Source organism: Eleginops maclovinus, chromosome 1 (genome assembly GCF_036324505.1).
Source record: "Eleginops maclovinus isolate JMC-PN-2008 ecotype Puerto Natales chromosome 1, JC_Emac_rtc_rv5, whole genome shotgun sequence".
Classification (NCBI taxonomy): domain Eukaryota; kingdom Metazoa; phylum Chordata; class Actinopteri; order Perciformes; family Eleginopidae; genus Eleginops; species Eleginops maclovinus.
This window is the reverse complement of record NC_086349.1, coordinates 7,422,494-7,437,394: the sequence shown is the minus strand read 5'-3', so window position 1 is coordinate 7,437,394 and position 14,901 is coordinate 7,422,494. Positions and strand designations below refer to the sequence as shown.

The 14,901-nt window shown below is 38.4% G+C and overlaps 1 protein-coding gene across 1 annotated transcript; it reads left to right on the top strand.

The window, feature by feature from the left end:
- The first annotated feature begins 1,672 nt into the window (after positions 1-1,672).
- vwa1 (von Willebrand factor A domain containing 1) lies at positions 1,673-14,259 on the top strand. The gene is made up of 6 exons (XM_063875723.1): positions 1,673-2,042; positions 7,011-7,568; positions 9,016-9,348; positions 10,044-10,319; positions 11,833-12,108; positions 13,283-14,259. Exons 1-6 carry the CDS (start codon positions 1,961-1,963, stop codon positions 13,309-13,311), a joined length of 1,554 nt encoding a protein of 517 aa, XP_063731793.1. The 5' UTR covers positions 1,673-1,960; the 3' UTR covers positions 13,312-14,259.
- Positions 14,260-14,901: the final 642 nt, after the last annotated feature.

The window sequence follows — 14,901 nt, the reverse complement described above, 5'->3', positions numbered from 1 at the left end:
AACAATACACGTATTTGGACACAATGCGTCACAGAGAAATCCAGACTTTTTGAATTCTTGCACCCCCTCCGGTCCATTTATCCCCTCCTACCCCCTTTGTTTCTTTGTTTTTATGACACAGTATCTATAGTGTACATGCTGAATCGAACACAAAGTCCTGTGTGCAGCCCACTCACTTCATGTTCTATAATGGAAATCTGACTTTGCTATTAAAGGCTGCGTGGTAGACCTCAAGAAATGACCTACATGAAAAGCTGCTGACCTTTTTCCACTTTGGGATTTTGTGCTGTATAATCAAGAAGATGCACTCCCAGTGGTTTGAATATCGCAAGTATTTGTGGTTTCTCTCAGTGAAACAGAGGTTCCTTAATCCTCTGGATTGCTGAAATTCTTGGTTGTCTTCGCCAGACAAATATTGAGAAATAGAAAGCCTAAAGGTAAATATACTGTGTGATCAAAAACTCTATCTGTAGAAAATATATGTTAAATATAGGTCAGGATGTCATGTCATTGACATGATTGGAAAAGATGTTTCTTATTTTTATCCCAGCAGACATATAGACTTATATTTCCCTGTGGCGATGTATGAGTCATTTCAGTGATTTATTAGCAAAAATGTAAAGCGAGCTTTTAGGGGCTTACCTATTTTAGCCCTGCTAATAAGGTTATATGAAGTCTTAAATCTTATTGTGGCTCAGATCCAAGTAGTTGAGCCTATATGGTGAACACAGACCTTTACTATTCTTAGATACTGGGTAGACTCACTGGAGAGAGAAGGGTGGCGTGAGGTACACAAGACAGCGAAAAGTGTCAAGTCAGACCGATCTAGCCAGAGGGAAGTAAAAGCAGTTTAGCTTTCAAACTAAAGGCTTTTTTAAAAAAAAAGAAATGGCTTGCTCTGATTTCTCTGTTGTTTACCTCTACTTTCTATATAAGAAGATATCATTATTTGAGGTCTAATACAGCTAAGTCTCAGTGTCAAGTGTTTGTAAAGGCTATAGACCTGAGTGGTGGCAACGTTTATGAATATAATTATTTACAACCAGAACTTAAGCCTATACACAGTATCTTGTTTATATTTATGAATAGACAGTACATTAAGTTGTATTTTATTTCCATGCTGTATTATAATTCTAATGTATTACATTTCACTTTTTTTTTTTATCAATGGAAACCTTTTTTTTCTGCATAAAGGCAATAATTCACATGGAAACACAGATTGAGGAGATTTGAATTTGTTGCCTTACGTACTTAAAAAAAAAATCATTCTTCCTCGTACAACATACATTGTGCTTGCAACACAATGTACTTGATGCAAATATTATAATTGCGTATTAAATCAACCTCAACTAGCACGAAGGACCATTCTGGTTTATGAATACTATACTTTTTTTAGGAAGTAAGTAAAGCTCATTCATAAATTGGTACGACTACTTCTTGTCATGTATGTTTTTGTGATGAAAAAAGTTTTTTTCCACCACTGACTAGCTTTGAGAATTGACTATAAGTTGAGAAAAGTAAATGTCTGTATTTTGATTCATGTTGACGTTGCTTTTCTTTTTTTAAAGAAACTAGATTTGCATCAACAAACTAATTTTACTTTGAAGGTTCTCCCGGAAAACTGTACTGTACTTCTCTCTCGCTTGATATTCGTGTACTCCTGAGCGCGAGCGAGGTGCATTTGCATAGAAAGGAGCGTCCGGAACATTGCGCACACCTACTGATGTTTGGAGTATAGTTTAAGTTTAACCTGCAGCGGCTCAAGTTTCCTGGCAGTGGACCATGTTCAACGAAGAAGAAAGAGAAGAAGGAACATAAACAGCCGGACTGAATTATGCTTCTGACTTTATTTCACTGAGTGGGAATGTGCTCCTCCGGGCTGTGGTGGAGATCTGATTGACTCAAGAACCCATAACATTTGTTTTATAATTTTCTTCGTGGGAACTTACTAACTTTTGTGATGGAGAACTGCGTGTTGACATGGATGCTGATGTGTGTACTCCTTCGGCCACTCGCGGCACAGAACCCCGCACCTGAAGGAGGTAAGCCCCCTTACATCTGGATATCATTCATTCGATGGGATCCTTTTTTTTTTTTTTTACCATCATAATTGGAAGAAATATGTTTAGAGACCATGACTAAAAGTGTAAAAAATATGAAATTAAATGTGACTTAAATGTAACTTAATTTTACAACTTAAGTTAACGAGGAAGTGATCTATACAGTAGTAGAAGTAAGACGTAAAAGTAACTTTAATGAAATAAAAGTAGTAATACCTCAGTGGGAATACGCCCTTTACTTACAAATAGGCCTACAAGTCCTGCTTTCAAAACGTATGCAAGTATATTTAGAAATATGTACTTCAAGTATATACTTAAAGCATTTTACTGCTTTAGGTATTTAAAGGCTATGCTAATTTTAACTCCAACCCTAACTCTTCTGCAATGCATCATATTCTATGAGATATAAAAGCATCAAAATGAAGTCATCTGGAGATACATGACATTGACTGGACTGGAACTGTAATCTGAGTAACTAAATATAAGCAAGTTTGCCTTTGAAATGTAATTGCATATGGTTGGATTGAATACAAAAAACAAAACAAAAAAACTCATCAAAGGTACAAGTGCCTTAAATTTGTACTTAAGTACAGTGCAGTACTTGAGTAAAAGTAGCCTGCAAGTTTACAAGCACCATATCTTCTCAGTCCTTACACAACGTAATCGCCAGTTAAAAATGGTATAATGTAACTAAGTACATATGCTCAAATATTGTCCTAGTACTTTATTTACACTTCCTGTGCTTTACTTGAGTATTTTATTTTATGCAACAATTACTTCTAATCCACTACATTTTGGAAACATTTACTGTTTGTACACCATTATACTTATTATAAACTCAGAGTTATATTTACTAGCTATTTTATACATATACAAATATATCATGCTAATATGAGATGATGCAGCACTGTATCTACTAAGTCTTTTAAAAAGTAACTTAAATCGACTCAACTTTGACAAACTACAACGAGGTGATAAAAACAGAATCATAATATTGTTATGCTTTTCTACCAAGTTGATACTTTAACCTTTTGCTGATTATACTTCTGAACATATACTTAAACGTATATAGGTAACATTTTCAATTCAGGACAGTAATAAATGGGGTATTTAAATGTAATTATTTTAATTCTACTTCTAGTTAAGTAAATTATCTGAGTATTCTTTTCACTACTGGTTTTAAAATATTAGTTATTGGAGATGCTATGACTTTTCCATTAGAAATGGGTGGTGCTGCAGGAGGTGGAGGGTCTGAGCTCAGGGTGGATCGGGGTGGGGTTGGTATTACACCAGTGCTCTCAGAGAAATGGCTCCACTCCAGGTATTACACTGGATGCTGATGAAATCCCACAGCCTGTGGGCAGGGTATCCCAAAACGGGGTGCAAATAAAGCAGGGACCACCCAGGTGGGCTAGGGAGGGAGGACTTCAGGTATACACACACACACACACACACACACACACACACACACACACACACACACACACACACACACACACACACACACACACACACACACACTATAAAAAGGGTTGGATTCCCAGATAATTGTCTGCTGATGAAATCTCTTGGCATTTCAGTAGCAGTGCTTTTCCAAGACAAGGACAAAGCAATCTTCACATCGACTAAGAACTACTGACATTTTCATTATAAAGTCATTCATTAAAGTCATAAGAATGAGAAAAGAACTGAGAGCACAAACAATTGATCTGGAGCTTTAGTTTTCCACATTTATGATGTACTTAATAATTTAGAAATACTAAAACAAGAGGCTCAATACTATTTATAATCTGTGTAATAAATTAAGCACATGTGTTCATGTTCTGTACTATTTTGAGCTATATATAATGTACCTGAGTACTTTCTTTAGTGTATATCTACTCTATACTTCTTCACGCTGTTTTGGGAGCCAAAATTCTACTTTATTTCTCCACTACACACTTTATTTGACAGCTTAAGTTTGTTTTTACATTAGAGAAACAGATTATTAACTACCACAAAATATAATCAAATAATAAATAAATATTGACATAAAACTGTTATAATTATAATTAAGCTCCACCTTTACAATCTGTGATAGCCACACAAATGCATCACTAATCAAAATCCCATCATTTAAAATGCACGTTTCTAATATGGGTCATTACAAATTGAAAGTATTGTTACTTTTGGTAATTTATTGGAATATCAAAATTTGAGTCAAATTTTGATTGCAGGACTTTTACTTGTAACAGATTATCTTTACTTCTTCCACAACTTGATATAATAACATATTTCTTAATTTATCTTACACTTCTTTAGAGTTGAGACACTCCTCATTTAGTTTAAAGTCTCTGTCATTAGTTCTAATCAATGATGACAGATTGGCCGTTTGAGTCAAAACAAATGTTATAATTAGTGCCTTTACACCCTTGCAGTAAAGCTTGTGACCATCAAGTGTCTCAGGCTAAACTTGGTGGTGGCGACTCTCTGCCATGCCTGTCAGCGAGAGCAGATCTTATCACCGTGTTAACATAGTAGACAGCGAGTGAGATGCTGCCATTTCCATTAATAGGGACCCAATGGTACTGAACAACTATAGCTTAAGGTAATGGAGATTTTACTAAGTGCACTTAGTGCTATTACTGTCTTTCTTGTATCATAGGAACTGTGCTATACCCACAACCTGAAGCCTCGGGAAAGAAAGGAACATGTTGCCAAATGTGTAGTTAATGATTAGTAATTTAAGGATCAAGAATGGTATTTGAGGCCGCCGGATAGCTCACCTGCACTCAAAAACTCGAGCAGTTGAGCCCTGTCAAAACTTTTTTTTTTTATTAAAGTCTGCATTTTTTCATGTGTGTGGAAGAGCTGGCGGCCCATGCACTAGGAACAAAACCAGCTACGGCGAACTCGAGTTTGATTCGGACCTGGGGACCATTTAGGCTGGTCATACCCTCTTTGTCCCGTTAAGTCTGTCATCTATAATAAAGGCACAAGAGGCACAAAAATATACCTAAAAAAATGTATTTGAGTATTTATTTGAGTATTTCTTACAATATTGCCTGTTATTTTATCATTCGTAATTCTGGCTAATCCTAATTCCTTATCTGGTTTATGTAAACTGTTGGAGACAAAACTCAAAAAGGGTCATTTTAACCGAAATTAAGAATAAAAAACACAATACCAGTATCAGTTTAGATTGTTTTGGTGTGAGAACATACATAGTTCAGTATTGACTGCTCATGTGTCCGTGTAAAACTCCCATGTAATATTCCCATGTGTTCAGCAGGTTGCGCGACCTCCACTGCCCCCATCGTGTTTTACGAGGGGCCACGTGAAGTTTTATGCTTCATATTTCTACCATCACATCACTGAAGTGTTATCCTTCCTCCAATAGATCCTAGTCATTGCCTCATCCCGAGCAGCAAGCTGCATTCAAACACGTCTTCTCTCTGAATAAACACTAAAGAGCCCATCTTCAGACGTCAACATGCGGTTTACAGAAAAAAGACATACCTGAACACTGGTGGAGGTAGTGGGGGGATTGTGATACGGAATGGCACCCCCCTCACTCCAAAGTCCATACAGCCTGAGAGATGTAAGGAATTCCTTACTGCTGATGGAGAGAAGGGCAGCGAACTTATGTGTCTTTATGTGTGTGCAGTGGCACATGTTTGATTTGTGTATATAGACTACGTGCCTCACTGCATTCTCACCTTTCAACACCTCTGAGTCTTATCAACACCTCACATCATGATCAAATCCAGAATAAAAGAGGCATCCGGGGTCAATTAAAATTGTCAAAGGTGTCGTGGTGTCTGCAGTTATTATAGTCTTATTAAATAAAGGTAACCTAGAGGAAATCTAAGGTCTCCATGAGTCATGCATCTCTCAAACGTTACATTTTCGTAAAACCTTGCTTTGAGATTTTAATATCAGGTGGATTTTTCCTGACTCACTGCACAATCTGTCATTTAATATTGCTTGTTAGATTTAGTCTTGTATTATTGCAGCTTCTTTGTTTCTTTCTCTGCTCTGTATATGGCCTTCCAGCATTCCTCTTCGTCTCTCGCTTGGAACTGCCTGTACACTCCCCCCTTCACCTAACCGCACTCAGTCTCACTCCTCTCCTTTTAACGCCTTTTATTTCCCTGTGTCCCACCTCCTCTCTCCGTTCCTTCTCCCTCGTCAGCTAAAGCCCAGCAGCTACTGTCCCCCCCCCCCCCTTGTGTGCTTCACTCTTGGCATTCCCCTTAAACTTTGCTTCTGTTACGAAAAATGGAAAATTGGCTGGAAAAAATCCACTCTGTGCTCCCAGCTTGCATGCCTTTCATCCATCGTCCACGTTTGAAGTTAGAACAATGCCGCCATCATTTTGTAGTTTCTCTGTTTGTTTGGATTTCTCCTTATCTTCTCTTGCCTCTTGATCTTTGCTGCTTTCATGTTGATAATTCCCCCCTATAAATGTTGTGCAAGTGTGTTTGTTCCAAGGAGTTGGTTTGAAAAAAAGGAGGGAAATTCCAAATGGGTCAATGAAGAAGGGACTTGTGGAAAAACTTGTGGGAGTGATTTTGAATTTGTCTTCTTGATTTGCTGTATAGAGTGCTAAAGGGATGATGTATTTTTGAAGCAGACTTCAAAAGTGAGCATGGAAAGGGCTCCATCGACTAACAGCCAATGGGATTTTTCCATTTGATTTCAGAATATTTCAGGAAATTACATGTTTTGTTCCACAGGCTAATCTTCACATATATATTCCACCTGCATAACAGTTGAAGCCTAATGCAGTTAGCAGAAGTTAAAAGCTAAAGCTAGGCTATTAACAAGGAACAAAGTCTTATGCTTATATTAACCACAGACCTAGTTTCAGGCTTCCAAACAGAAATACTTTCCAAAAACACGTTCAGCTAACTCCTTTTAGGATTTCTTTCCTTAACAATTATATGAATTGTAATTTTTCCTCTACAGTGCTCAACTGCTGCGAGGGCGATGTCCTCTTCTTACTGGATTCCTCTGGGAGTGTGTCTTCCTACGAGCACTCCCGCATGCTCACTTTCCTGTCTGAGCTGCTCCTCCCGTTTTCTCTGGGGGAAGACCAGGTGAGGATTGGTCTTCTGCAGGTGGGCACCCAACCACGCCTTGAGTTTGGCTTCGGCACCTACAGCACCCAAAGTGGCCTCCAGGGGGCCTTGAGGGACACCAAACCTCTGCAGGGGGACACCAACACTGTGGAGGCACTGAGAATTGCAAAGGAGTCTGTGCTGAGACCCGGAGCAGCTGAAGGGGCCCGGGTGGGGCTCCCGAGGGTGATAGTCTGGTTGACGGATGGGGTGAAACCGGGTGATGTGATTGGACCGATGGCCGAGCTGCGGGAGGAGGGCGTGGCTGTGCTGGTGGTCTCCACTGGCCACGGCAACTATCAGGTGTTGAGGCAGGTGGTGTCTCCACCCATAGAAAACAACCTGTACTTTGTGGACATCGATGATTTGAGTATCATCACAGAGGACCTGCGGGATGCCATCATTGGTGAGTATGGTGTGGGTTAGTCTGCTGGTGATGTGTGAGGCTGAAGGTATGGAGTGTGCCACCAACATAATAACTGATTCCCAGTGGTAAACAATAATCAAATGAAAAACTAATTTAGAGTCAAGATTGCGGAAAAAGATAACAGAAAGGGGGGGTTTACTCTTCTAGGGGCGTGACTTACACAATCATAACATATTAGTTGTTGAACTTTTCTGCAGATGCTACGGTTCAAGTAAGTGTATCATGCTTACATATCTTTAAATGAAAAAGATCCATCTTCAAATTAAAGCAATACCGACACCGTACAGCAGGAGACAAATGAATTGTGAAATGGAATATGATCGTCGGACACATAAATGTAAAGTGTAGCATCAAAATGTTAATATTTTACACTTTTTTTTCAAATAAATTATTTAGTTATTTCAACCAAAATTGAATGATAATTAATAAATGTAATGATTTTTATTTTCCATCTTTTGTTGCAACATATAACGTTCAATGTGAAATTCCGATTTATAAATTAAGATTTTTATTAAAATACATTTATAATTTCTTTAAGCTGCACCAGACAATATTTGTCTAATTATAAATATAAATAGATCAAACGTATTCTTTGTACCATGTAGTGCTGTAAACTGTCAATGTACCTAAGTGTAAGAAGATGGAAATGAAGTGTCCTGTAATGTTTTATAGGCACTCAAAAAAAAAGAGTGCAAATAAAAAAATAGCTTGCCTACAGCATTTGGTCCAAGTTCAAATGACCAACAAATCCACTTTGAGGGCCACCACTCAATCACAGAGGTATGACATGTCTCCGTGCTCCTCCCTGATTCCAAACATGCTCCTGAAGACAGAGAGACTAAATATGATGTCTGGACACCGAGAGTGCCTGTGTGCTTGTGTAAGAGTTACTGTAATGAGATATAAGGATCTATTAATGGATTAATGATTCAATTCCCTTTGCTGCATCCTCCAACACTGTAATATTATATATACATTTATATATAGACCGGGGGGCTGCCCCTTTCTGTTGCCAGATACTGTAACTGCCATAACACTCACTTGGGACACCTCAGCAGTTATACAACCTATACATATATACCTTCTGCAGCTGTAAGACATGATGCATAGTATAAATACAGCTTGTGCACAACAAGGAGAAATGCAGTCCTTGCTTAGGATCCCATCAGATGTCCATGCCTCTGTGGCATTTGTTGTTTTGTAGCAGGTCTTTACTCGGCTGTCTATTTCAAGTTGTCTTATTCCGAGGACTGTGAAATCATCCAGAAATCCAAGTCCGTCTGTCTATGTGGGTGGCTGTCTGAGGCATATTTAGCACCACTCTGTCTTGTTTCCTTCCTCGTTGCCCTCCTTTTTCTGTGTTTTTGCAGAATTATTACATCTTTTATTACAATCCTATGCACACATTATCTTTGTCCTCAAACAGAGATTATCCGAGCTGAGAGAATAAACGTCCGCGACGTCTCCACCAACTCTGCCACGCTCAACTGGCGACCCGTCCTGTCTGGTATAAAAGGCTACTATGAGATCCGCTTTGGTCCGGTTCTGACGGGGGGAGGGGGAGGTGGTGGAGCAGGTGGATCAGGGACCAGTCCCAGCACCGGTGGTGGTCATTACCAGAGAATCACCCAATCTGCAGACTCCAGCACTGCACGGCTAACAGGCCTGAAGCCAGACACCACCTACACTGCGACACTGACCCCGGAATCCAATGACCAAGCATTTAACACGCTCTCTGTCAGCTTTACAACAAAGCCAGGTGGGGTTACCTCCTATTTACACAGTGTGTCATAAACCCTAACTGGGAATATGTTGCTTTATCTGTTGTATTTTATTGTAAATGAATATATTTTTAACTGTTTGGCTAACTATTTAAAGAGCTCACCCAGCACTCTTGGAAGTTTTTAAGGGGATCATTCACAATTTTTCGACATTTTATATGGTAATGTACGGAAGCCCTGGGAGGTAAAATAAAATAAAATCTGAAAGGATTTATCCAAATTCTAGAACTTCTCTTCCGCCATCAACTTGAGAGATTAAAAAACATTCAGAATGATTTCCATTGCAAACTTTTATTTACGAGTTCTGAAGTAATCAAAAACTATTAAAACTTAAATTAATCACTGGATATTATTTCTGTATTTCTGTATTTATTTTACAGGATTTTAAAAGGCAATTATATGGCATACTTAAACAATTTAAACCAACATAAATATTTCCTTAATACACATCTGTTATTGGAAACTCCATTTTGGATATATTTTGAATTGTATGCTTGTAATTACTAGCATTAGCATTTAGTCAACTAAATAACATGTATATTTAAATGCTAATGCTAATTCATTTCAAGTGTGCCAATGTACTGCCTTTGTCTTATCTCTTTTCTTACTATCTCCCCCCAGTATCTTGATCAGATTATTTTCCTCACATTATCTCATTCTGTGTTTTCCACAGAGGTGCTGAGCCCCGCTGTGGTGACGCTCTCTGAGTCGGGGCCAACCAGCGTACGGGTGAGTTGGGGTCCTTCTCAGCCGGAGCAAATCGCAAGTTACTACATCGAGTACTCCGCCCTGCCGAGGGGCAAGCTCCATGCTGTCACCGTGGGCCGAACGCAAAACTCCACCATCCTGAGGGACCTCCAGCCTGACACCACTTACCTGGTCACTGTCAGTGCCCGGCACACCTCGGGCAAGGAGAAAGCCATGTCTGTCAAAGTGTGTACTCCGGAAGGTAAGTTACATGAAGTGGATCAGTACTTGAATGTACATTAACTGTACTGATATATACATTGCTATTTTTGTTTTGGATCACATTTCAACTTCAGTGTATATATATTAAGTTAAATACTTTTACATGGTGGTCCATCTTTTTTCTTTTCCTTAACAAAACAACAACAGTACACACATTCAAGAACATTGAGTGTGTGTACTGTTGTTACAGTTACTGTTGTTTCAGGGTGTCAGGACGTTTCAGGGTGATATACGCACATTTTCAATACTTTTATTCAACGTTCTACACTTCTACTCCCCTTCATTTGAGAAGCAAATGGTGTACTTTTTACTTAATGTGTCAGGGATGAGCGGAGCGGTTAAGATCCAATTGCAGGACAGACAATAGTGTAACTGAAAATACCTTCATTTCAAGGCCCCCCGCAAACAAAACATACAGATCAGACCTCTTCCGTATTAAACGCAAGAATCCCACAACCACCAACAGAAGACCAGAACTGAAATACATGCAGAACTAATCAGAGGACAAGACACAGCTGGGCAGGGCAGGGAAAACCTCAGGCAGTTGGGCAGGATGGAAAACACAGAGACAGGAAGCAACAACAGACAAAAGACAGGACATGAACACCTTTCAAAATAAAAAAAGGAAAACAGACAGATCATTGACATAATGTAGTATTTTTCTGACAAGATTAGTTCCTGCTTACTTTGCAGATTCAGACTTTTAATACAAAATATTAATAGATAAATACATGTTGTAGTAATATTAAGTTGTATATAATGTAAAAGTAGTTCAAATGTGCTTCACCTTTAAGAGCTGCAACATTAAGAACACATTAATGCATCACCAATTATTCTGAAAAGGACCATTTGGCATGACTACTTTTACTTTTGGTACTTTGAGTATATTTTGAAGCTAATATTGTTGTTAATTTACTTAAGTAGCATTTTAAGTGTAGGGCTTTTATTTAAAGTGAATTAACAGTATTGAAATGGTATTTTTACACTTTAGTATTGGTACTTTATACTTAAGTTTTTCACTTTGTTTTTGGTGCATCGTTTTTAACTTGTCTCTTCTGAAGACGATGCAGTTGAACTTGGTGATGGAGGGTCCAGTTACAGCACACTAATCCTGAGCTGCATAGTCGTTCTTAGATTTCACATAATTACTAGCAGCTCCATTCAGGTTTGTCTACTCCAAGGGCAACACTGAGCAACAAGGGCATCTAAAGCCAATCCTATTTTCTTCTGTTTGAGTTCTTTTAAAGCATTTCTACTATATTTTGTATTTATTCTTATTATATTTTATTCACGTAAAAATACTGTTTTTGGATTCAAGGCATATGATAAGGCATGTGTCTTTGTTTTATTTTACTTATACAGCCTGTCAAGAAATATGTTTGGTATTTTAAGCCAAGTACATGCGGGTAAAGGCCAATTCAATAAGTGAAAAAAAAGAATAATAATATTATTTTTTAAATGAATGACTCGTAACTTTGTGTTTCTATTCCCAGTGACTCCGGCGCTGGCAGACCTGCAGCTGACCACAGTGGGCAGTGACTCGGTGCAGGTGGACTGGAAGAGCAGCACAGGCGATCTGAGGGGTTACTGGCTCACCTGGGAGGGGCAGCAGAACTCAGTCACTGGCCAGCGCTCATCCTTCTATTTGCCTGCCAACTCTTTGTCAACGCGCCTCACACACCTCCCCCCGGCGACGAGAGTTTGCGTGTCCCCCATTTACCGGACGGCGCGAGGGGAGGGACTGTGCTGCACGGCACAGTTCCAATCAGGTGAGTTTGGAGCAGGTTATGTGACCATTTCATGCAAAGAAGTTAGTTGGGTTGAGAAAACGCTTTCAGATTTATGCTACAAAGCTAAGACCAGATAGCGTTTGACCTGTTGTTAGTCATTTAATAATTAAAGTGATTTTTAGTTAGCTAACGCTTTTATCCAATATGACTTACATACACGGAAACCTTCAGAAGTAATTTGGGTGTTAAGTATCTTGCCCAAGGATATTGCATGACTGCAGTAGTGGGGAACTAACCTCTGACCTTCTGATTGAATGGAGCCCACTTATTGGTTGGAAGCCACATTTTTAGCCAGCTCCTAGTAAAGCTTCATATTTCCCATACAGTCTTTTAACCCAACTCAATTTTCCTAAATGTTGCTATCTCCTAAAACTATTTCTTGAACACACGCACGCACGCACGCGCGCGCACACACACACACACACACACACACACACACACACACACACACACACACACACACACATACACACACACAGGCACTCAGGCACACACACACACACACACACTCGCGCAGGCACTTAGGTAGGCCTACACACATACACTTTGAGTAGTATTGGAACAGTATCTATGCAGATAGTTTGGGATTTATTGTCCAGGTTTTGAGGTATCTGTCTTTGAGAATTCTGTCTCTACCCAAAACAGTTGAGGTAAATGGATTTGTTTTAAAAGAAAATCCACATCAACATTTCTAAGATTAATCCACAGACTTAACCATCAACATTTATTTAATTTTATTAAACCTGCTTTCTACTTGAATTCTTCATTGTTGTGAAAACCACAAATTACGGAAAAAATATATTTTACTCAATAAAACTGATCTCAAAACCCTTTTTATTAATTTACAAAAGGACTACACCCGGAAACAACTTCAGATACCAATTTTAATTTCATTGCCTGCAGTTTTTGCCTTCATATGAAGCCATCTGCTTTTAAAGATTACTAGAAACATCTGTTCATGTCTTGATAACACAGAAGTAAGACAGAAATATGTGTTCAATTTAAGTGAATAGAAACTTTAAACCAAAACATATTGGACTTACCTAGAGGTGAAATCTTTTTTTTCTAATAGTAGCATTCAGACAGCAAGAAGAAAACACCTTTTCCCAGATATTTTATGTCTCAACAGCTGTTTCTCCCCTCTGCCTTTCAGATGCATTAGCATACGGCTACCAATCCTAGCATCTCTGTGCTGCAAGTGCACCATACCAAACATGGAGGTCCGATGGCAAGAAGAATGCTGACTTTCATCCAATAATTCTTCTCCTGGTCTCTCCCCCTCTGTGGATGAGATCCCGGGGAGATGTGTGGCTTGGCTTACTAAGCACTCATTTTGAAGCCATAGACACTTAATCGTGGTCTTGGACAATATGGCCACAATGTTGACTGCTACAATTTGCAACACAGAGGACAATTCTTCTTTTCCATTTCTTTTGTCTCATCTGTTTCACACCTGTAGTAAATGTATAATGTTTCAGTTTAGAGACGCAAGCATTGCGATAAAGATGTTTCTTCAGTCTGTTTTGCAGATGCAGAGCAGGGCATGCTGGGAATGTTAAACATTTTATGTGGCTTGTTTTTGGAGAAAGGCTATGCACCATATGTGGGCCACATGCCTCATTTTCTTTTTCGTATCCTATGAACATATGATTTACATTCATAATGAATACTTATGGGCTGTACTTAAGTGTCTTCTCTTCCAGCACATGTTTCACACTTGTGCAAAAAAAAGAATGTTGACATGAGGTCCCTAATAACAGGATTGCTTTAAACTTGAAAAAAATTAATAACAAACCGTCCACATGCCCTGAAACTAAACAGAGATGCTGCATATGATACAACTGTTGGTGACTTAGAGCAGTCTTGTTTTCTCATAGATCCATCATTCATATTTATTAATCAAGGATCGTGCAAGTATGATAATTAAAAGTATTTACAGATATGCTGTTTACATATTAAGACTGTTACATTTTATTAAACGAGTCTCTGCTGCCCTCTACTGAAAGGATCCTTTCAGGCTTACAACTGATCTTTCACTGTTATCCTCAAAGCAAATGTATTTTTATAATATTTCTTGACCACTATTTGAAATTTAACAAAAGCTTGCAATAAAGTCCTTTAATAATTTTGTATGTACTAATGGTATTTTTTTATTTTAGTTTTGTGGGCTGAGATTGTGGCTAATTATTTCTAAGTAATGGCCTCTTTCAAGAGACTGAAATGATTCGTTACAAGGGAGATTGGGTCTATTGAAAGTATTTTTTGGGAGTTTGTCGTATACTTGGGACTAAAATTCAGGATTTTTGGGGCTTTAATTAAGAACATTATTTTTTTAAATTGGACTCTTACAAATGCCCCATTTGTTTGGCAATGGCAAGAAAACAATAAAGCCACTCTTTAAAACACTTCAGATGGAACTAGTAGTAGTATCTCTATTAAATAGTGTTTGCCTTTATAATGTCTTCACAATTCTGGCAAACACAGAACTTTGGCTCGACTTTTTCTTAACCTAGTTAGGTAAAAGTTATAAATCATTTCTGGAAGACAAACTGTATGAAGTGGTGAAATGGTAAATACTTTGGATTACAGTCCAGTCAAGTCTTCATTATATTTTGTATACATGTTACACAAATGAACATACTGAAATAACATACACAGTTTTTTGACTGCTGAGTGATATCGAACTTTGCAAACCCCCTGCATGGAAATAAAGACAGTTATCATTTTGGGTGGTTCATTTTCAGTATTTTTTTAATGAAATATATTAAATAC

Coding starts and splice junctions, on each gene's coding strand:
- vwa1 (XM_063875723.1), top strand. CDS start 1,961: ATGGAGAACTGCGTGTTGACATGGATGCTGATGTGTGTACTCCTTCGG. Junction 10,320..11,832: donor CAAAGTGTGTACTCCGGAAG/GTAAGTTACATG, acceptor TTCTATTCCCAG/TGACTCCGGCGCTGGCAGAC. Junction 12,109..13,282: donor CACGGCACAGTTCCAATCAG/GTGAGTTTGGAG, acceptor TCTGCCTTTCAG/ATGCATTAGCATACGGCTAC.